Source organism: Nycticebus coucang, chromosome 14, assembly GCF_027406575.1.
Source record: "Nycticebus coucang isolate mNycCou1 chromosome 14, mNycCou1.pri, whole genome shotgun sequence".
In the NCBI taxonomy this organism is placed as follows: domain Eukaryota; kingdom Metazoa; phylum Chordata; class Mammalia; order Primates; family Lorisidae; genus Nycticebus; species Nycticebus coucang.
Genome location: NC_069793.1, coordinates 63,673,698 through 63,695,843, shown reverse-complemented (window position 1 = coordinate 63,695,843; position 22,146 = coordinate 63,673,698). Strand labels below are relative to the sequence as shown.

Here is a 22,146-nt window from a genome sequence, read left to right as displayed (position 1 = left end):
TTAGTTTTGCCCCTTCCCTTTCAGCACCCTTAGCATGGCCTCCCTGATGGGCTTGGATTTCACACTATAGATGATGGGGTTGAGCACAGGAGGCACCACAAGGTACACATAGGCGACAAGGGCATGTACAATGTGAGGCAGGTGCCTTCCAAAACGGTGGATCATAGACATGGTGATACCTGGAATAAAGAAGATAAATACAGCCAGAATGTGGGAAACACAGGTGTTGAGGGCCCGGACTCTTTCCCTGGGAGAGGCAAGACCCAGGACCGTGCGCAGGATGAGAGTATAGGACAGCATTATGAGCAGGGAGTCTATGGCACCTGTGGACAGTACCACATAGAGCCCATAGCGTATGTTGATGGTGATGTCATCACAGGCCCTTCTCATCACATCAGGGTGGAAACAGAAGGAATGAGACAGGAAGTTCTTGCTGGGGCAGAAGTTTAATCGCTTAATCAGAAATGGCACAGGGAAGAGGCACAAGGTAGCGCGGGCCATGATGGCCAGCCCAATCCTGAGGATGACTTTATTTGTGAGGACAGCTGCATAGCGCAGGGGATTGGAGATGGCCACAAAGCGGTCAAATGACATGGCCAGAAGCACCGAGGACTCCACTACAGAGAAGGAGTGCAGGAAGAACATCTGAACAAGGCAGGTGTGGAAGCTGATGAGCCGATGGTCAAACCAGAGCACAGCCAGGGTGGTGGGCAGTGTGGACAGGGTGAGGCCCACATCGGTGAGGGCCAGTATGGACAGGAAGAAGTACATGGGCTGGTGCAGACTGGGGGTCCTCCTCACAGCCAGGAAGATCAGGCAGTTTCCTGTGAGAGCCACGGTGTACATAGAAGAAAAGGGGATGGAGATCCAGCCATGAATGGCCTCCAGGCCTGGGATGCCAATCATGATGAAAGCAGGTGGCTGGAAGAAGGAGACATTGGCATAGGACTGGGGAGAGAGCATCCTGTGAAGGCAGCTGAGAGCTCCAGAGAGATGTGAGTTGTGAAGTCTTGTCAGACAGAAGAACACAGATGGGACAACTGTGAATAGGAAGTCATTTTTGCTGTGTAAGCTTTTCCATTAATTGTTACTCACTTTCTTAGCCTTTGCATTGTACAATTACCTTGTCAAGTGGTGTGCAAAGTGTGCATCAATTAATTGATATTTCTCAACACAAATGCATGTTGGAAATAGCAGTTTAAATTTTCCCTACCTAGCAGAATGAAATTACTAAGATGGATTCAGAGTTTAGTAATTATTTTTACAAGTTTATTTATTTTTAAACTTGACATAAAATATATGTATTCAGAGGGAGTGAGAGCAAGATGGTGGCTGAGTAACAGCTTTCCTGTAACTGGGCACTGTGAGTCTGGGAAGATAAGATTCCAGGCATCTCTGGCTGGTGCCATCTGCCTATAATCATCCCTTTGAGGATACAGGGAGTCAGCGAGAGACTTCTGGACCCCAAGAGGAGGACAAAAACAGTGGAAAACTGGCAAGTGGTTGCTTGTGTTCAATTGGTCTAATCCCACTGGCCTTACCTGTGAGCTGTTTTGGTGTTTTTGGACTTGGCACTCAGTTGAACTGCCTTGGGGAGAGCTTGAGCAGGAGTGCGGAGAAATTTAGGTGTTGTCTAGGGTACCAGACTGAGCCACTGAGCCGAACGGAGGTAATAGTGTTTGGCTGTGGGCCGCAGGGAGCCATTGTGAGAGAACTGACTGCCCTGGCAAGCTCCACCCTCAGTGTGGCAGAGCAAGGATTGGGTGGGAGCTAGTAATCTCGTGACTGAGCAGCCTACAGGTGGGGAATGAGCTGTCTTCCAGCCTTAACCCTCAGGGGCAGAGTGAGACCAGTTTTGGCACATTGGTCCACAGGCATGGGAACTTAAAGAGCAAGAGGAAGTGAAAGGAAAATTGGGGGAAGGAAACACATAAAAGAAATCACTCATGAGGAAGAATCAGCAGAAAACTCCAGGCAACATGAAGAACCAGTCCAGAGCAACCCCTCCAAGGGACCATGAAGTAGCTACTGCAGAGGATTTCACCTATAAAGAAATGCTAAGAATGACAGAAAGGGGATTTAGAATACACATGATGAAAACAATGAAGGAAATAATGGAAACAATGAAGGAAACTGCTAATAAAGTGGAAAATAACCAAAAGGAAATCCAAAAACAGAATCAAATAAGAGATGAATGATATGAAGAATGTAGAAACGATATAGCGGAGCTGAAGGAACTGAAGCAGTCAATTAGAGAACTTAAAGATGCAATGGACAGTATCAGCAACAGGTTAGACCACGCAGAAGTAAGAATTTCAGAGGTAGAGAACAAAGTTCTTGAGATAACTCAGATAGTTAAAGAGGCAGAAAAGAAGAGAGAGAAAGCAAACGTTCACTGACAGAATTACGGGACTGTGTCCTTTCTGATTCACCCCTGCAAGTTTCAATATGCTCATCTTATTGGTGTTGCTAGGAGGGCTTCCTTTGTTTCCATCCATGCAAATTTTACATTTCTTAATTTTTGAGTATCTAACAACTTTCTCAATGACCCACATACTTGGAATACATTTAAATGTTACATCTCCATCCCAAATGAATTTAGGACACATTGCATACATATTAGCCTACCACGCATGCATCTCCTCCTTTGCGAATATTCATAGCTACTCCTATAACCTGATGAATATGTATACTTGGCCAGCCTGTTCAGCATAACATTCTGTCTCATCCTCCCTTCCTCAAAAGTGCCTGGTCTTGAATTGTGCCAGAGGCTATGTTTCTGCTAGCCTGCAGGATGTAACTATTTATGATAAATAAAGGACTCCTTTCCAAACTTGTGAACTTGGTTATTCTCAGTTGATACCACACAGAATCTCCATTCACTCCATGAACTCAATATTTCCCACGGGTTAGAAAAACATTTTGTTCAGTACCTTAGCGAAACTTTCCTGAGGTCTTGATCTTGTCCTTGAATGTGCCTCCCCCAAAATCACTCAGCACTGTCATCTGCCCAGTCTGAAAGCACCACAGCTGCAGGGCTGAGGACTCTGGTGTTCTTCCCTAAAGGTAGAGTTTCCACAGACACCATCTGAAACATGAATCAAAGGCATAAATTTAGGTTCATTTAAAGTTCAGTGTGGTCTATTTACTAATGTCACTAATTTTTGTGTTTGTTGCTAAGCAAATGCATTTTCTAATTTTTCTCCCATGATCCAGATATTAGACATATCACTTTTTGTTGGCTTGTAAATAATATCTATTTTTCCAAGAAGTAACTACATAAAATAGATATTATTGTCTCATTTTTCAGCAAACACACTAATGATAATAATTATAATGTTCAAAACATACAACTGGAGAAGAGAGGTTTAGTGAGTTTCTCCAGGACAGAATGAAAGTGAGAATACAAATTTAAATTCAGGTCTATTTGGCTTAAAAGTTTTAACAGTTTCAGACTGTATTGGCCATTGGATTTACTAGACACTGGAGATCAGAGATATATGGACTGGTTTTGTCAGACTACTTGGAAGAGAGGCTCTCTTCTGATGTTTCATAGTGACATGATTTAGAGCTTTGCAGAGGGATTCTCTTCCTATTTCTCCAAAAACCTTTTAACTACACATTTTGGCCCATTCAGATCTTCTTCCATAGCCATTTGCCTATTACTATTCCATTCTTGATTTTCTGTTTACTCATCCTATTCATATTTCTTTAGAAATCTCATTCAGTCTTACCTTTCTGATTTTAACGTTTCAAACTCTCTGTCCTGTATTTGTTGTTGCTGTCATTACAGTTGCTTGTTTGCTTGCTTTTTAAATTTTATTGTAGCATTACTCACTGAATATGCAAGTGGACAAATTTTTGGTTAAAGACTCCTTCATTTTATAATCCAGTTGCCATTTACCATCACCCTTAATAGAGCATCCCCTAAGCACTGCTGTTCATAACTTAAGCTATATATAATAATTTGCATAAAGTAAAAACAAATGGCTCCTTCAGACTAAAAAAAAATCATTATTTTTATTCAGTATTACTTAAGTTTAATTAGAATCAATCCAAGATTGTGATTGGTAGCATAAACAAGAATAGAGGGCAACATTACTAGGTATCTACCCAGAAGAACAAAAATCATTTTACCACTAGACATTTGCACCAGAATGTTTATTGCAGCTCAATTCACAATTTCTGAGACATGGAAGCCACCCACGTGCCCATAAACCCATGAATGGTTTAACAACCTGTGGCATTCATATTCCATGCAGTATCACTCAGCCATAAGAAAAGATGTAGACTTTACATCTTTTGTGTTTACCTGGATGTTTGAAACACATTCTTCTTAGTAAAGTATCAAAAGAAGGGGGAAAAATATTATCCAATGTGCTCAATACCAACATGAAATGAGCACATAAACAACTACACACCCACAGGAAAGAAAATCACAAGTGTAGTCCATCAAGGGAGAGAGGAGAGAGGTAGAGGGGAGAAGGGAGGAGGGAGGGCAATTGGTGGGATCTCACCTAATGTGCCCAGTGTGAGAATGTTCAGCACATGACCCTGGGTGAAAGGCTCAACTTTACCTTAGAAATGGAAACAACATAACCTAAACATTTGAACCCTCATATTAATCTGAAAACAAGAATAGAGGGAAAGTTTTAGACTCTGCATTTAACTTTCAGGAATCTAAGGATAAACTTTCTTGGAATTAATGTGACACTTCTCTTTCTTTAATTATTGACTTAACTCTTCTCAAATGATTGACAAATCCGCCATCTCTTAATTTAGTACTTGAAGTTGTCCCTTAATTGATATTCAGGTCCTCCATAACTATGCGCAGAGTTAAGAACTCAAGGAATAAAATACAGTACCTTTTAAGACATGCTGCCAAAAATTTGGGGCAGCTTTTACAAAATCAAACTAAGTTCTCCTTTATCTCTAGATAATGATTTTTCCATTCTTCTTCAGGTTTTGTGAATGTTAGATAAGGATTGGATTCTGTGTATTGGAGGGAATTTTTTGGTTTTATTCTCATTCTTTTACTAAACTTCCCATTTTAGTAGGTAGTTTGGATTGCCATTGTGTCCTTGATCCCAGGAAATCAGAAAGCATTTACTAAATCTCTTAATTGTGGAAATCAAACTAGGTTTGGTCTTTGGTGGTTGTCTCCAGGGCACAAAAGAGTTAAAGCCATTTAAAAATTATAACTCCCCCAGAGGAAGTATGAAACATGTGAATGATCTTTTTAACCACTTCCACTTTAATACCCTAACACTCTGTTCATCTGTAACTTTTCCTGTCTGGGGGAGTCAAGTTCCCTAAATCAAAGGAAGAATTCAGCATGCTTCATTTCTCTTACCCAAATGGGAAGTGATTTCCCTATACACACTTCTTTTTCAGGAGAATGTGAAGGACAGTCACATAGTTAGAGCTGAGTTACAAAAAAAAAAACAAAAAAACACCCATTCGGATCATCCCTAGGACGCTACCTGAGATGAGGTCTAGGACTCTTTCACAGCGTTGTTCTACTTAGAGAAACCAAATGGGATGAATCTGCTTGATCATAGAATCTGGATTTCTGAATAACAATCTGAATTGAAGAATCTCTGCGCTCAGGAGAGGAGCTGCGTTCCTTCCTCACCCTCAGGTAGAGGCCTGTCCCTGCCAGTTCTGGAAATCCAGGCCTCCTTACTTCCCTTCCATCTCCTGATATTTGTTCATCCCACATTGCACTGTCCCCTCCTTCTGGCAGCAGCAGACTGAGAGGGGATCTCAGACTCACTGGGCAGACCCCACCCTTCTAAATACCATAGTGGGATTGTGTCAAGCTGCACGTTTCTCACCCTGCTTGTCGTTGCAAGACTTTTTGCCTCTCCACCTCCTGCAGGAGTCCAGGCAGACTGCAGCTGACACTCTGTCTTTATACCCCTAGCCAGATTCCCTGGTGAGGTGCTTCTCCCCAGAGACCCTGGGCCAAGGCCACTGAGGAGATTCTCTGCTTACTTTCTCCTGGGCAATAAGAAACATATGGGGTATGTGCATTGGGAAGGAGGGTAACAAGGCAAATGAAATACTTGAGTAACTGAGCTATGGAGGGAGAGGGAGGGCTAGACTCATCATCTCTTTGGGCTCAAGGTGTAGCACACCCATTCTGCCACACCTGAGGAAATCATTCTTTTACTGTGCTTCTCAGTGACATCAGCTCTGCCATTTGGAGTTACACAGAACATTTTATAGCCTCTTCAAGTGCTGGCCTCCCGCGTCTCAGGGTCAGTGTGGTCTCTCTCCCTCTGCACCCTGTTGGCACTGAGGTTGCTCGTCTGAGTCAGGCAGCCCCACCTACTGAGACTGTCTTCAAGGACATTGTGGGAACACTGTTCTGTCTATCTGCAACTATGAGTCAAGTCAACTGAGGGGACAGAAGGAGTGTAAAGTACCCTAAGACAGAGAGAGATGACCATGGGTAGGGGTATTTCCTGGGAGCCCTCCCATCTCTCTGTTTTTTTTTTTTTTTTTTTTTTTTTGTCCTAGGAGACTCAACCCAGGAATTTTTCCTTGCTCTTTGCTCCATCCCCAGGGGCTCCCTTTCTCCCTGAAGGTACATTGAAAACATGATGGGCTGAACTGCAGAAGCATTTTAAGTGAGCATTTGTGTATCTACGTACTGGCTTCTGATTCTTCAGTCCCTGGGCTTCTGCCAATCCCCCTGCCTGTGAGGAGGGTGACTGCCTGGGTGGTCTCCTCTACAGGGCTGTGGAAAATGTGTCTGCAGGGACCCTGGCAGAAGAGAATGAACTTATTTATGAACTAATTTTACACACTCAGCCGCTAGTAAGAGGCCCAGGGGAAGTCATTCTTGAGCAAGGTGGTACCTTTTGGGGTTGAGGAATGCCCATATGTTCCACAAGTGTTAGGAGTATATATTGGAACATAATTCTGGGGAGAGAATTACTTGGAATGTCATGTCAATTCAGTAAGTGGTTTGTTGTTAAATCTATCAATTAATAGATTTTAGGTATTTATTCAGAAGTTATGGCTTACAGGTAGGTTTATTCGAGGGACATACCTAAAGGCTGCCCTGGGACAATCCCTCTGCTCAGTAATGTTGGTCAGGCTTCAGTGATGCCCTTCAGAAACTGCAATAGGAGCTCAATGCAAAGTACAATCTCAATAGCCTGTGACAAATGTTCTAACAGAGGTGCGTACAAGCTGCAAACAACATAGAGCAGAGAACGTCTAAGAGCAGTACATGGAGGACACAGCCTTTTATCTCCCTCTGGAAGGACAAGGATCTTCCAGATAGGAGAGAGTAGCTGGCAGACCATGGGTCCATATGTGTTGGGAGGCATCTGGCGCAGAGTGGCAGACCCTGTGCAGAAAGGCTCATTCCTGACTGGACCCATAGGACCTCTGCCACATTATTTCTGTCTTTTTCTTCTTCTTCTTTTTTTCTTTTTTTATAAATCATTAAGAGGTAGATCATGTATACATTAATGCATTTTTTGGGATACAATGTGCTGTTTTATATACAATTTGGAATGCTTACATCATCATACTGGTTGGACGTATTAAGTATAGAGTATAAATGTCTTAAAACAATAATTAAGTAAATGAGGTGAGAGGTATCTTTCTGTCTTCATTCCTATAGCTATTGAAACTTTATTTATTAAGTGGTGAACTTCAGTTAAGCATTAGGTACACAGGGACAACTGAAATGGAGTCCTTGATCTCTGGCACCAAGGATTTGAGTTTCATGTGCAATTATTTATAATTACAATATAGTGTGTTCAGTACTACAATTAAAGGAAACAGTTTGCTCAGGTGTCACATTTAGACCCCCTGACTTGCGTTTTGGTTTGGGGGAGGCCAATCCCCAGTTCCAGTGTTAATTGGAATTATAGTCTAGTTAAGAAGTTAGGTAATTATTTCTCTTCTTCTGCATTCCAATTCTGCATGCCCAATAGTAAGGCATCACCTTCTCCAGGCTCAGTATTGAAACCTACCCCAGCATCAGTGATTAGTAATTCTCTGACAGACTGTCCTGTATGTCTTGAATTATAGGAGAACCCAGGGACCTAGTACATGTGTATATAACTTATACACATTATGTGTATACACGCATATATTTCTAGTTCATATGTATTTCCCTACTCATACCTTTTAGCTTTTATAAATTTGAAATCTAGATCGAAAGAATATTATGATAAACACTTGTCTTCCTATGAACTACATGTATGACATTTTTTCCACGTGTTTTTCTCCCTTTCTCTGTCTTCACACACACACACACACACGCACATGCACATCCACACACTGACTTTTCACTGACTTTCCTGAATATACATTGTAGATATTACAAGCAATCTCAGTCAATATGCACCTTCTAAGTTTAGATTCTCCCTCATAATAACAATACTATTTCAAATGGAAGCAAGTTATAGTAACCAAACAACATATTAAATATGTAATAGATATTCAAAATTCCATAATTCTCCTAATATTGGCTGGTTAATGCTAGAATTTGGTTATGCTCTTTAATCTCTTTTACTTTTGATTAATTGCCCTATTTTTTATAATATTGAATTTTTTTAATGATTCTAGGCCTTTTTGTGTGTGTGCATGTGTGTGTTTATTGCTTTTTTTTTTTTTTTTTGTAGAGACAGAGTCTCACTGTACCGCCCTCGGGTAGAGTGCCGTGGCGTTACACGGCTCACAGCAACCTCTAACTCTTGGGCTTATGCGATTCTCTTGCCTCAGCCTCCCGAGCAGCTGGGACTTCAGGTGTCCGCCACAACGCCTGGCTATTTTTTTTGTTGCAGTTTGGCCGGAGCAGGGTTTGAACCCGCCACCCTCGGCATAAGGGGCCGGCGCCCTACTCACTGAGCCACAGGCACTGCCCTGTTTATTGCTTTTCATATTCTGAATTTTCTAATTATCTCCTCACAGCTAGATTTAGGCTAAAAATTATTGTTAGGAGTGCTTCATATGTGATGTTAGGAGTGCTTCATATGTGATGTTGTGTCCTTATTGTTCAAACCAGAAGGCATATAAGGTCAGTTATCTTAATACTGTTTAAGCTAAATTTGATCACTTGCTTAAGGCAGTAATCACCAATCTTATGTAGTAAAGTTATGTTCATTTTTCTTTATTTAGTAAGAAAGCTGTATAGTGACACTTGGAGACTATGTGAATATTCTTTTTCCTAACATCCTAAAAGTATTTACTGATTACTTTTAAATTTCATTGATAGCTGCAAAGAAGATAATTTTTCAATCTATGAATACTTTTGCATTTATTAAATAAAATTCTTTGTTAAAGATTAATTTTCTTTTCTTTTTTCTTATTTTTTTTTATTAAATCATAGCTGTGTACATTAATGTGATCATGGAGCACCATACACTAGTTTCATAGACCATTTGACACATTTTCATCACACTGGTTAACATAGCCTTCCTGGCATTTTCTTAGTTATTGTGCTAAGACATTTACATTCCACATTTACTAAGTTTCACATATACCCTTGTAAGACACCTGTGGTAAAGATTAATTTTCATTCTTTTTTTTAATCCTTTATTTCACTATGGATGCAAACATTTCTTGAAAGGTCAAATTTGTTTATGAACCATTGCTGTCAAAATGATTAATAATTTTTTTTTTTTTTTTTTTTTTAGTTTTTGGCCGGGGCTAGGTTTGAACCCGCCACCTCTGGCATATGGGACCAGCGCCCTACTCCTTGAGCCACAGGCACCGCCCATGATTAATAATTTTTAATGTTTCTTTCTTTCTTTCTTTTTTTTTTTTTTTTGAGAAAGGATTTTGCTGTATTGCCCAGGCTAGAGTGCAGTGGTCTGATGGTACTGCACTGCAGCCTTAGACTTGTGGTCTCAGCTATCCTCTCACCTCAGCCTCTAAGATTGATCTGACTATAGGTGTTACCCACCCCACCCAAAGACAATAGAGTTGTGTATAGAAAAAGTCCACAGAAATATATTTGAATGTGCTACCAGTACCCACAAGTACATTGAAAATTGGTACAATGGGAGGATAGCCAGTGTTCCAATTTTCTTTCTTTCTTTTTTTTTTTTTTATTGTTGGGGATTCATGGATGGTATAAGAATCCAGGTTATACTGATTGCATTTGTTAGGTAAATTCCCACAATTGCGTCTTGCCCCAAGAGGTGTGTCACACACTGAGACCCCACCCGCTCCCTCCTTCCCTCTCTCTGCTCTTCTTTTCCCCCACCCTGTCTCTTCTTCTCTCTCTGTCTACTCTCCCCTTTCCCCATCCCCACCATGCAGTAAGTGATTAACTGTCCTCATATCAAAATTGAATACATAGGATTCATTCTTTTCCATTCTTGTGATGCTTTATTAAGAATAAGGTGTTCTGGGTGGCACCTGTGGCTCAGTGGGTAGGGCGCTGGTCCCATATACTGAGGGTGGTGGGTTCAAACCCGGCCCCGGCCAAACTGCAACAAAAAAATAGCCAGGCATTGTGGTGCGTGCCTGTAGTCCCAGCTGCTTGAAAGGCTGACGCAAGAGAATCACCTAAGCCCAGGAGTTGGAGGTTGCTGTGATCTGTGACGCTATGGCACTCTACTGAGGGCGACAAACTGAGACTCTGTCTGTACCAAAAAGAAAAAAAAAAAATAAGGTGTTCTACCTGCATGAAGGTTAATACAAAGGATGTAAAGTCTCTATCTTTTTTAATGGCTGAATAGTATTCCATGGTGTACATATACCACAGCTTGTTAATCCATTCCTGGGTTGGTGGGCATTTAGGCGGTTTCCACATTTTGATTATTGTAAATTGAGCTGCGGTAAACAGTGCGAGTATCCTTATGAAAAAAGGGACTTTTTTCCTTCTGGATAGATGCCCAGTAATGGTATTGCAGGATCAAATGGGAGGTCTTGCTTGAGGTCTTTGAGGGTTCTCCATACTTCCTTCCAAAAAGATTGTATTAGTTTGCAGTCCCAGCAGCGGTGTAAAAATGTTCCTGTCTCTCCACATCCACACCAGCATCTGCAGTTTTGAGATTTTTTGATGTGGGGAATTCTTGCTGGGGTTAGATTGTCCTTCAGGGTGGTTTTGATTTTCATTTATCTAATAATTAGGGACAATGAGCATTTTTTCATATGTTTGATAGCCATTCATCTGTCTTCTTTAAAGAAGGTTCTATTCATGTCTCTTGTCCATTGATATATGGTATTGTTAGCTTTTTCCATGTGGATTAATTGGACTTCTCTACAGATCCTAGTTATCAAGCTTTTGTCTGATTCAAAATATGCAAATATCCTTTCTCATTGTGTAGGTTGTCTATTTGCTTTGGTTGTTGTCTCCTTAGCTGTACAGAAGCTTTTCAGTTTAATGAAGTCCCATTTGTTTATTATTGTTGTTGTTGCAATTGCCATGGCAGTCTTCTTCATGAAGTCTTTCCCCAGGCCAATATCTTCCAGTGTTTTCCCTATGCTTTCTTAGAGGATTTTTATTGTTTCATGCCTTAAATTTAAGTCCTTTATCCATCTTGAATCAATTTTTGTGAGTGGGGAAAGGTGTGGGTCCAGTTTCAGCCTTTTACATGTAGACATCCAGTTGTCCCAACACCATTTATTGAATAGGGAGTCTTTCCCCCAAGGTATGTTCTTGTTTGGTTTATCGAAGATTAGGTGGTTGTAAGATACTAGTTTCATTTCTTGGTTTTCTATTCGATTCCAGTGTCTATGTCTCTGTTTTTGTGCCAGTACCATGCTATCTTGACCACTATGGCTTTGTAGTACAGCCTAAAATCTGGTATGCTGATGCCCCCAGCTTTATTTTTATTACTAAGAACTGCCTTAGCTATACGGGTTTTTTTCTGGTTCCATACAAAACGCAGAATCATTTTTTCCAAATCTTGAAAGTACGATGTTGGTATTTTAATAGGAATGGCATTGAATAGGTAGATTGCTTTGGGAAGTATAGACATTTTAACAATGATTCTTCCCATCCGTGAGCATGGTGTATTCTTCCATTTGTTAATATCCTCTGCTATTTCATTTCTGAGGATTTCATAATTTTCTTTGTAGAGATCCTTCCCCTCCTTTGTTAGGTATATTCCTAGGTATTTCATTTTCTTTGAAACTATGGTGAAGGAAGCTGAGTCATTAATTAGCTTCTCATCTTGACTGTTATTGGTGTACACAAAGGCTACTGACTTGTGGGCATTGATTTTTTATCCTGAAACATTATTGTATTTTTTGATGACTTCTAAGAGTCTTGTGGTTGAGTCTCTGGGATTCTCTAAGTATAAGATCATGTCGTCAGCAAAGAGGGAGAGTTTGACCTCCTCTGCTCCCATTTGGATTCCCTTTATTTCCTTGTCTTGCCTAATTGTATTGGCTAGAACTTCCAGCACCATGTTGAATAGTAAAGGTGACAGAGGACATTCTTGTTTGGTTCCAGTTCTAAGAGAAAAAGCTTTCAGTTTTACTCCATTCAGTAAAATACTAGCTGTGGGTTTGTCATAGATAGCTTCAATCGGTTTTAAAATGTGCCACCTATGCCTATACTCTTCAGTGTTCTAATTAGAAAAGGATGCTGGATTTTTTTTTTTTTTTTGTAGAGACAGAGTCTCACTTTACTGCCCTCGGTAGAGTGCCGTGGCGTCACACGGCTCACAGCAACTTCCAGCTCTTGGGCTTATGTGATTCTCTTGCCTCAGCCTCCCGAGCAGCTGGGACTACAGGCGCCCACCACAACGCCCGGCTATTTTTTTGGTGTTGCAGTTCGGCCGGGGCTGGGTTTGAACTCACCACCCTCGGTATATGGGGCCGGCGCCCTACTCACTGAGCCACAGGCGCCGCCCAGGATGCTGGATTTTATCTAATGATTTTTCTGCATCTATTGAGAGGATCATATGATCTTTATTTTTGCCTCTGTTAATATGGTGGATAATGGTTATGGAGTTGCATATGTTAAACCAGCCTTGCATCCCAAGGATGAAACCTAGTTAATCATGATGAATGACTGTTTTGATGATAAACTGTAATCTATTGGCTAGGATTGTGTTGAGGATTTTTGCATCTATATTCATGAGTGAGATTGGTCTGAAATTCCTCTTTTTGTTAGATCTTTTCCTGGTTTTGGTATCAGGGTGATGTTTGCTTCATAGAATGTGTTGGGGAAGATTCCTTCTTCCTCAATTTTTTGGAATAGTTTCTGCAGTACAGGAATAAGCTCTTCCTTGAAGTTTTGATAGAATTCTGGTATGACGCCATCTGGACCAGGGCATTAATTGGTTGGTAGCTTTTTTATTGTTTCTTTAATCTCAGTGCTTGAAATTGGTCTGTTCAGGAGCTCTATTTCCTCCTGGCTAAGTCTAGGAAGAGGATGTGATGCTAAATATTGATCCATTTCCTTCACATCATCAAATTTCTGGGCATAGAGTTTCTGGTAGTATTCAGAGATGATCTCTTGTATCTCTGTGGGAACAGTTGTTATTTCCCCTTTATTATTTCTGATCGAGGTTACTAGAGATTTTACTTTTCTATTTCTTGTTCGTATGGCCAATGGTTTATCTATTTTATTTATTTTTTCAAAAAACCAACTCCTTGTTTCATTAATTTTCTAAATGATTCTTTTGTTTTCAATTTCATTGATCTCTGATTTGATTTTGGATATTTCTTTTCTTCTACTGAGTTTAGGCTGAGATTGTTCTTCTTTTTCCAATTCCATAAGATTGCTTGTGAGTTTGTTCATACACTCTCTTTCTGTTTTTCAAATATAGGCATCTAAAGCGATACATTTTCCTCTCAAAACTGCTTTTGCACTATCCCACAGGTTTTGGTAACTTGTGTCTTCATTGTTGTTATGCTGAAGGAAGTTAATAACAGAAGTTCTTCTGTTATTTCTTCCTGAACCAATCTGTTATTCAACAGAAGATTGTTTAATTTCCATGTCTTTGTATGGGGTTGAACGTTTTTGTTAGAGTTGAGTTCCACCTTTAGTGCCTTATGGTCTGAGAAGATACAAGGTAAAATTGCAATTCTTTTGATTCTGTTGATATTTGTTTTGTGTCCCAGGATATAATCGATTTTGGAGAATGTTCCATGGGGTGATGAGAAGAATGTATATTCTTTATCTTTGGGATGGAGTGTTCTACATGCATCTATCAAGCACAGTTGTTCTAGGGTCTCATTTAAATATCTTATATCTTTGTTTAATTTCTGTTCAGAGGATCTGTCCAGCTCTGTGATAGGAGTGTTAAGGTCCCCTGTTATTATGGTATTATTGGATATCATATTGCTCAGACTGAGTAAGGTCTGTTTCAAGAATCTGGGAGCATTTAAATTGGGTGCATAAATATTTAGAATTGAAATGTCTTCTTGTATTTTTCCCTTGCCCAATATAAGGTGACCATCTTTGCCTTTTTTGACATTAGTTGCTTTAAATCCACATGTATCTGAAAATAAGATTGCAATTCATCTTTTCTTCTGAATTCCATTAGCCTGAAAAATTGTCTTCCAACCCTTGACTCGGAGTTTTAATTTGTCTTTTGAAGCTAGGTGTGTTTCTTGCAGACAGCAAATGGATGGCTTGTGTTTTTTAATCCAGTCAACCAATCTATGTCTCTTCAGTGGGGAATTCAAGCCATTAACATTTATTGAGATAATTGATAAATGTGGTAGTATTCCAGTCATCTTATTTTGTGAGAGTCCATTGCTTAGTTTTATCTTTTGTATCAGTGTGGAGGTTAGGTTCTGTCCTTTAATTTCTGAGTTCTTACTTTGCTGCTGATCCATTGTGGTGGTCAGTGTGTAGAACAGGTTGAAGTATTTTCTGTAGAGCTGGTCTTGTTGTGGCAAATTTCCTCAATGTTTGTGTATCCGTAAATGATTTAATTTATCCATCAATTTTAAAGCTTAGCTTAGCAGGGCACAGAATTGTGGGCTGGAAATTGTTCTGTCTAAGTACATTAAATGTAGATGACTATTGTCTTCTTGCTTGGAAAGTTTCATTAGAGAAGTCTGCAGTCACTCTGATGGATTTGCCCCTGTAGGTCAACTGGTACTTACTCCTGGCAGCTTGCAGAATCTTTTCTTTTGTCTTGACTTTGGACAGGTTCATCACAATGTGTCTTGGAGAAGCTCAGTTAGAGTTGAGGCGACCTGGGGTCCGATATCCCTCTGAAAGCAGAATCCTTGGTGATATTCGGAAAATTTTCTTTTATAATATTCTCTAGTATGGCTTCCATTCCTCTGGGGCATTCTTCTTCCCCTTCTGGGATTCCTGTAATTCGTATGTTGGAATGCTTCATAAAGTCCTATAATTCCGACAGTGAACGTTCTGCTTTCTCTCTCTTCTTTTCTGCCTCTTTTACTATCTGAGTTATCTCAAGAACTTTGTCTTCCACCTCTGAAATTCTTTCTTCTGCATGGTCTAACCTGTTGCTGATACTTTCCATTGCATCCTTAAGTTCCCTAATTGACTGCTTCAGTTCCTTCAGCTCTGCTATATCCTTCTATATTCTTCATAGCGTTCATCTCTTATTTGATTCTGTTTTTGGATTTCCTTTTGGTTATTTTCCAGTTTCCTTCATTGTTTCCATCATTTCCTTCATTGCTTTCATCATGTGTATTCTAAATTCCCTTTCTGTCTTTCCTAACATTTCTTTATAGGTGGAATCCTCTGCAGTAGCTACCTCATGGTCCCTTGGAGGGGTCATTCTGGACTGGTTCTTCATGTTGCCTGGGGTTTTTTGTTGATTCTTCCTCTTGAGTGATTTCTTTTATCTGTTTCCTTGCCCTAATTTTCCTTTTGCTTCCTCTTGCTCTTTAAGTTCCCGTGGCTGTGGACTAAGGTTTTGATGAATCCTTTTGGTACAGGACCAGAAGGATGAGAAGATTGAAGAGCAAGAAGGGATGAAAGAAAGAAGGAAAGAACGAAAAGAAAATAGAGAAAGGAGAGGGTGTGGGTAATGGAATATTGATAAAAAGAGGAGAGGCATAAAAGACAGGCACAGAAAGAGGGAGACCGAGTAATATAGGTGTACAGTAGGGTACTTTGACATAACCTTGAAAAAACCCCGACCTCTGGGGGTGCCCGGTTGGGTGGTTCCCTCGAGGTCAGCAGGTCTTTGCTAACCTGATCCAACACAGTACCCCACCTCCACCAAGTAGAGAGAAAAGACAAAAATGCTATAAATCAAACCAAAACAAGGAAACAGAAAACTTTACAGGATAAAATTGGGTGAAAAACCAATTAATAGCAGCAGAAATACTAGCAAAAATGAAGTTCTAGTTATTGAAAAAGGTAGCACTTGGAAATTATATTTAAACTAGAAAAATGAAGAAAGAAAAGAAAAAATCTGTACAGAAAAGGTTGAAATTAAAAATATAAACAAGAGGAGAGATTAAAGATGGCGGCCGAGTAACAGCTTCCCTGCAACTGGGAGCAGTGAGTCTGGGGAGACAAGACTCCAGGCTTCTCTGGACGGTGGGATCTGCCTATAATCATCCCTTTGAGGATACAGGGAGCCAGCAAGGGACTTCTGGAGGAGGACAAAAACAGTGGAAACCTGGCAAGTGGGTGCGTGTGTTCGATCAATCTAATGACGCCAGCAACCGTAAGTACAAGCAGCAGTGAGACTGCAAACCAGAAAGGCCTTACCTGTAAACTGTTTTGGTGTTCTTGGACTTGGCATTCAGTTGAACTGCCTTGGGGAGAGCTCGAGCAGGAGTGTGGAGAACTTTGGGCATTGTCTGGGGCCCCAGACTGAGCCACTGAGCTGGGTGCAGGAAGCCATTGTGAAAGAACTGCCCCAGCAAGCTCTGCCCTCAGGGTCTCAGAGCAAGGATTGGGCGGGTCAAAGTAACCTACTGACTGAGCAACCTAAAGGTGGGGACTGAGCTGCCTTACAGCCTTAATACTTAGAGGCAGAGTGAGACGGTTTTGGCACACTGGAGCCTTGGGCTGTTGCCCTGGGTAGAGTGCTGTGATGTCACAGCTCATAGCAACCTCAAACTCCTGGGCTTGGTGCTGCCCAGACCTCCATAAGAGCTGTGCAGTGACCCCCGACCGGTGACCCGCACCCACTGGGCCTCTGCATTCCCTGACCAGGAACGGCGGGAGCTACGCAACCCTGCGTCTTCCCACCTGTGTCCTCCCAGCTTCCACACTAGCCCATTCATCTGGACAGGGACTCTGGTAGCTGCGTGCCCTTTGGAGCCCTCCCTGCCTCTGCGCAGAGCTCTTCTCCTGGCCAGAGACTGCTGGAGCCTTGGGCTCTCTGTGCCAAAGTCACGGGGCTCCTGGCATTCCCAGAACTGTGAGCACCACCCCCAGCCCAGTTGCTGGATCCAGGTGTGTCACATATTGGAGTTGCTTCCACAACTAGAACTCCCTAGCTAGAGCAGCCCCAGAGGAAATACACAGGGTCACTACCTACAAAGATCCAGCAACAATAGAGTGATCCTGCTGGGGTCTAATCTTGGAGGGACACCTTCCCAACTCTGAGGACAGCCAGAGGCAATGGTGAAAAACAATCATGAGGCGAAATCAACAGAAAAAATCTAGCAATATGAATAATCAGAGTAGATCAACTCCCCCAAGGATCAATGGGGCAGAAACAGCACAAGATTCCATGCACAAACAAATAGCTGAGAAGTCAGAAATTGAATTCAGGATATGGATAGCAAATAAGATCGAATTAGAATTCCAAAAGTTATCTAAAGAATTCAATGGATTCAAAGACCAAATGACCAAAGATTTCAACACATTGAGACAAGAAGTTGCATCCCTCAAAGATCTGAGAAACACAGTAGAATCCCTCAGTAACAGAATAGAGCAAGCAGAAGAAAGGATTTCTGACATTGAAGACAAAGCTTCCGAATGCTCCCAAACCCTCAAAGAAGAAGAGAAATGGAGAGCAAAAAAAGATCACTCTCTCAGAGAGCTCTCAGATAATTTGAAGAAAACCAATATTTGTCTTGTAGGGATCCCCAAAAGTGATGAAGTGGCTTCACAAGGCACAGAGTCTCTTCTTCATGAGATTATGAAGGAGAACTTTCCAGACATGCCAAGAGATTCTGAAATTCAGATAGCAGACAGTTTCAGAACTCCAGCACGACTCAACCCAAATAAGACATGCCCCAGACACATCATAATTAATTTCACTAAGTTAATATGAAGGAGAAAATTAGGAAAGCAGCCAGATGAAAGAAAACCATTACCTACAAGGGGAAGAATATCAGAATAACTGCAGATCTCTCTGCTGAAACCTTTCAATCTAGAAGAGGATGGTCATCGACTTTTAAGCTGCTAAAACAAAATAACTTTCAACTCAGGATCCTGTACCCAGCTAAACTGAGCTTCATTTATGACAAAGAAATTAAATACTTCAACGACATTCACATGTTGAAGAAAGTTGCCACAACTAAACCAGCTCTCCAGGACATTCTTAGACCTATCCTCCATAAAGACCAGCATAATTCTCCACCACAAAAGCAAACCCACCCAAAAAATTTTTCATCAAATTCCAACTTCCACAGTCGCAAAAGGATTAAAAATGTCCACCGGTCTCTCAAAAGGCTTATCAATACTCTCAATTAATGTGAATGGTTTAAACTGTCCTCTAACGAGGCATAGGTTGGCAGACTGGATACAAAAACTGAAGCCAGATATCTGCTGCATCCAAGAATAGCATGTTACATTAAAAGACAGATATAGACTCAAGGTGAAGGGGTGGTCATCTATATTCCAGGCAAATGGAAAGCAGAAAAAAGCAGGTGTTGCAATCCTGTTCGCAGACACAATAGACTTTAAACCAACCAAAGTAATTAAGGATAAGGATGGACACTTCACATTTGTTAAAGGTAATACTCAATATGATGAGATCTCAATTATTAATATTTATGCACCCAACCACAACGCACCTCAATTTATAAGAGAAACTCTAACAGACATGAGCAACTCAATTTCCTCCACTTCCATAGTAGTTGGAGATTTTAATACCCCTTTAGCAATCCTGGATAGATCCTCCAAAAAGAAGCTAAGCAAAGAAATTTTGGATTAAAACTTAACCATTCAACATCTGGACTTAACAGACATCTATAGAACATTTCATCCCCCAAAAACTGAATACACATTCTTCTCATCAGCCCATGGAACATACTCTAAAATCGACCACATCCTAGGCCACAAATCCAACCTCAGAAAATTTAAAAAAATAGAAATTATTCCTTGCATCTTCTCAGACCATCACGGAATAAAATTTCAACTAAATAACAACAGGAACCTGCATACCCATACAAAAACATGGAAGCTAAACAACCTTATGCTTAAGGATACATCATTCTAGATGAGATTAAGAAGGAAATCACCATATTTTTGGAACAAAACAACAATCAAGACACGAATTACCAGAACCCCTGGGATACTGCAAAGGCAGTCCTAAGAGGGAAATTTATAGCACTGTTAGCCTTCCTCAAGAAAACGGAAAGAGAGGAAGTCAATAAGTTAATGGAACATCTCAAGCAACTGGAGAAAGAAGAACACTTCAACCCCAAACGCAGCAGAAGAAAAGAAATAACCAAAATCAGAGCAGAATTAAATGAAATTGAAAACAAAAGAATTATACAACAGATCAATAAATCCAAAAGCTGTTTTTTTGAAAAAATCAATAAAATAGATAAACCTTTGGCCAACCTAACTGGGAAAGAAAGAGTAAAATCTCTAATTTCATCAATCAGAAATGGTAATGATGAAATAACAACAGACCCCTCAGAAATTCAAAAAATCCTTAATGAATACTACAAGAAACTCTACTCTCACAAATATGAAAATCTGAAAGAAATCGACCAATACCTGGAAGCACGCCACCTACCAAGATAGCCAGAACGAAGCGGAAATGTTGAACAGGCCTATATCAAGTTCTGAAATAGCATCAACTATACAAAATCTCCCTAAAAAGAAAATCCCAGGACCAGATGGCTTTACGTCAGAATTCTACCAAACATTTAAAGAAGAACTATTACCTATACTACTAAACCTCTTCCAAAATATAGAAAAAGAAGGAATATTACACAAAACATTCTACGAAGCAAACATCACCTTGATCCCCAAACCAGGGAAAGACCCAGTTATAGAAAAGAAAATTATAGACCAATATCACAATGAATATAGATGCTAAAATACTCAATAAGACCCTAACAAACAGAATCCAACAACACATCAAAAAAATTATACACCATGACCAAGTCGGATTTATGCCAGGGTCTCAAGGCTGGTTCAATATACGTAAATCTATAAATGTAATTCAACACATAAACAAACTTAAAAATAAAGACCATATGATTCTTTCAATTGATGCAGAAAAAGCTTTTGATAATATCCAGCATCACTTCATGATCAGAGCACTTAAGAAAATTGGTATAGAAGGGACATTTCTTAAACTAATAGAGGCCATCTACAGCAAACCCACAGCCAATATTGTATTGAATGGAGTTTAATTGAAATCATTTCCACTTAGATGAGGAACCAGGCAAGGTCACTCATTGTCTCCACTGCTCTTTAACATTGTAATGGAAGTTTTAGCCATTGCAATTAGGGAAGAAAAGGCGGTCAAGGGTATCCACATAGGGTCAGAAGAGATCAAACTTTCAATCTTTGCAGATAATATGATCGTATATCTGGAAAACACTAGGGATTCTACTACAAAACTTTTAGAAGTGATCAAGGAATATAGCAATGTCTCAGGCTACAAAATCAACACCCATAAATCTGTAGCCTTTATATATACCAACAATAACCAAGCCAAAAAAACAGTCAAGGACTCTATTCCTTTCACAGTAGTGCCAAAGAAGATGAAATACTTGGGAGTATACCTAACAAAGGACGTGAAAGATCTCTACAAAGAGAACTATTTGCAGTACAACTGAGCGTCAAGTCAAAAACACCAAAACAGTTCACAAGTAAGGCCTTTACTGTTTGCAGTCTCGCTGCTACTCTAAGAAAAGAAATAGCCGAAGATGTTAACAGATGGAAAAACATACCATGCTCATGGCTGGGAAGAATCAACATTGTTAAAATGTCCATACTGCCCAAAGCAATATATAATTTTAATGCAATTCCTATTAAAGCTCCATTGTCATACTTTAAAGATCTTGAAAAAATAATTCTTTGTTTTATATGGAATCAGAAAAAAACTCGAATAGCCAAAACATTACTCAGCAACAAAAACACAGCAGGAGGAATCATGCTACCTGACCTGAGACTGTACTATAAAGCAATAGTGATCAAAACAGCATGGTATTGTCACAAAAATAGAGAAGTAGATGTCTGGAACAGAATAGAGAACCGAGAGATGAATCCAGCTACTTACCATTATTTGATCTTTGACAAGCCAATTAAAAACATTCAATGGGGAAAGATTACCTGTTTAACAAGTGGTGCTGGGTGAACTGGCTGGCAATCTGTAGAAGATTGAAACTGGACCCACACCTTTCACCATTAACTAAGATAGACTCTCACTGGAGAAAAGACTTATACTTATGGATATACAGTTCTCCCAGCACCATTTATTGAAGAGGGAATCTTTCCCCCAAGGTATGTTCTTGTTTGGTTTATCAAAGATTAGGTGGTTGTAAGATGTTAGTTTCATTTCCTGGTTTTCTATTGGATTCCAAATGTCTATGTCTCTATTTTTGTGCCTATACCATGCAGTATTACCCACTATGGCTTTGTAGTATGGCCTAAAGTCTGGTATGCTGATGCCCCTAAGCTTTGTTTTTATTACTTCAAAATGCCATAGGTATAAGGGTTTTATGAAGAAGACTTCCATGACAATTGCAACAATAACAAAAAATAAACAAATGGGGGAGGAGAGAGCAAGATGGCCACCAAGTAACAGATTCCTTGCATCTGGGCACCGTGAGTCTGGGGAAATAAGACTCCAGGCATCTCCAGCTGGTGGGATCTGCCTATAATCATCCCTTTGAGGATACAGGGAGTCAGCAAGAGACTTCTGGACCCCAAGAGGAGGACAAAAACAGTGGAAAACCGGCAAGTGGTCGCGTGTGTTCAATCCGTCTAAACCCGCCCACAACTGTAAGTTCAGTAGCAGCGAGACTGCAAACCAGAAGGAACGTATTAGTGGGCATTCCCACCAGCAGTGT

The 22,146-nt window shown here is 40.4% G+C and overlaps 1 protein-coding gene across 1 annotated transcript; it reads right to left on the bottom strand.

Annotated features, from left to right (window-relative positions):
* Positions 1–963, bottom strand: LOC128564510 (olfactory receptor 51I2-like). Its single transcript, XM_053559968.1, has one exon. It carries the CDS (start codon positions 961–963, stop codon positions 1–3), a length of 963 nt encoding a protein of 320 aa, XP_053415943.1.
* Positions 964–22,146: the final 21,183 nt, after the last annotated feature.

Bases quoted from the DNA above. Each gene is read 5' to 3' on its own strand.
- LOC128564510 (XM_053559968.1), bottom strand. From the start codon at position 963: ATGCTCTCTCCCCAGTCCTATGCCAATGTCTCCTTCTTCCAGCCACCT.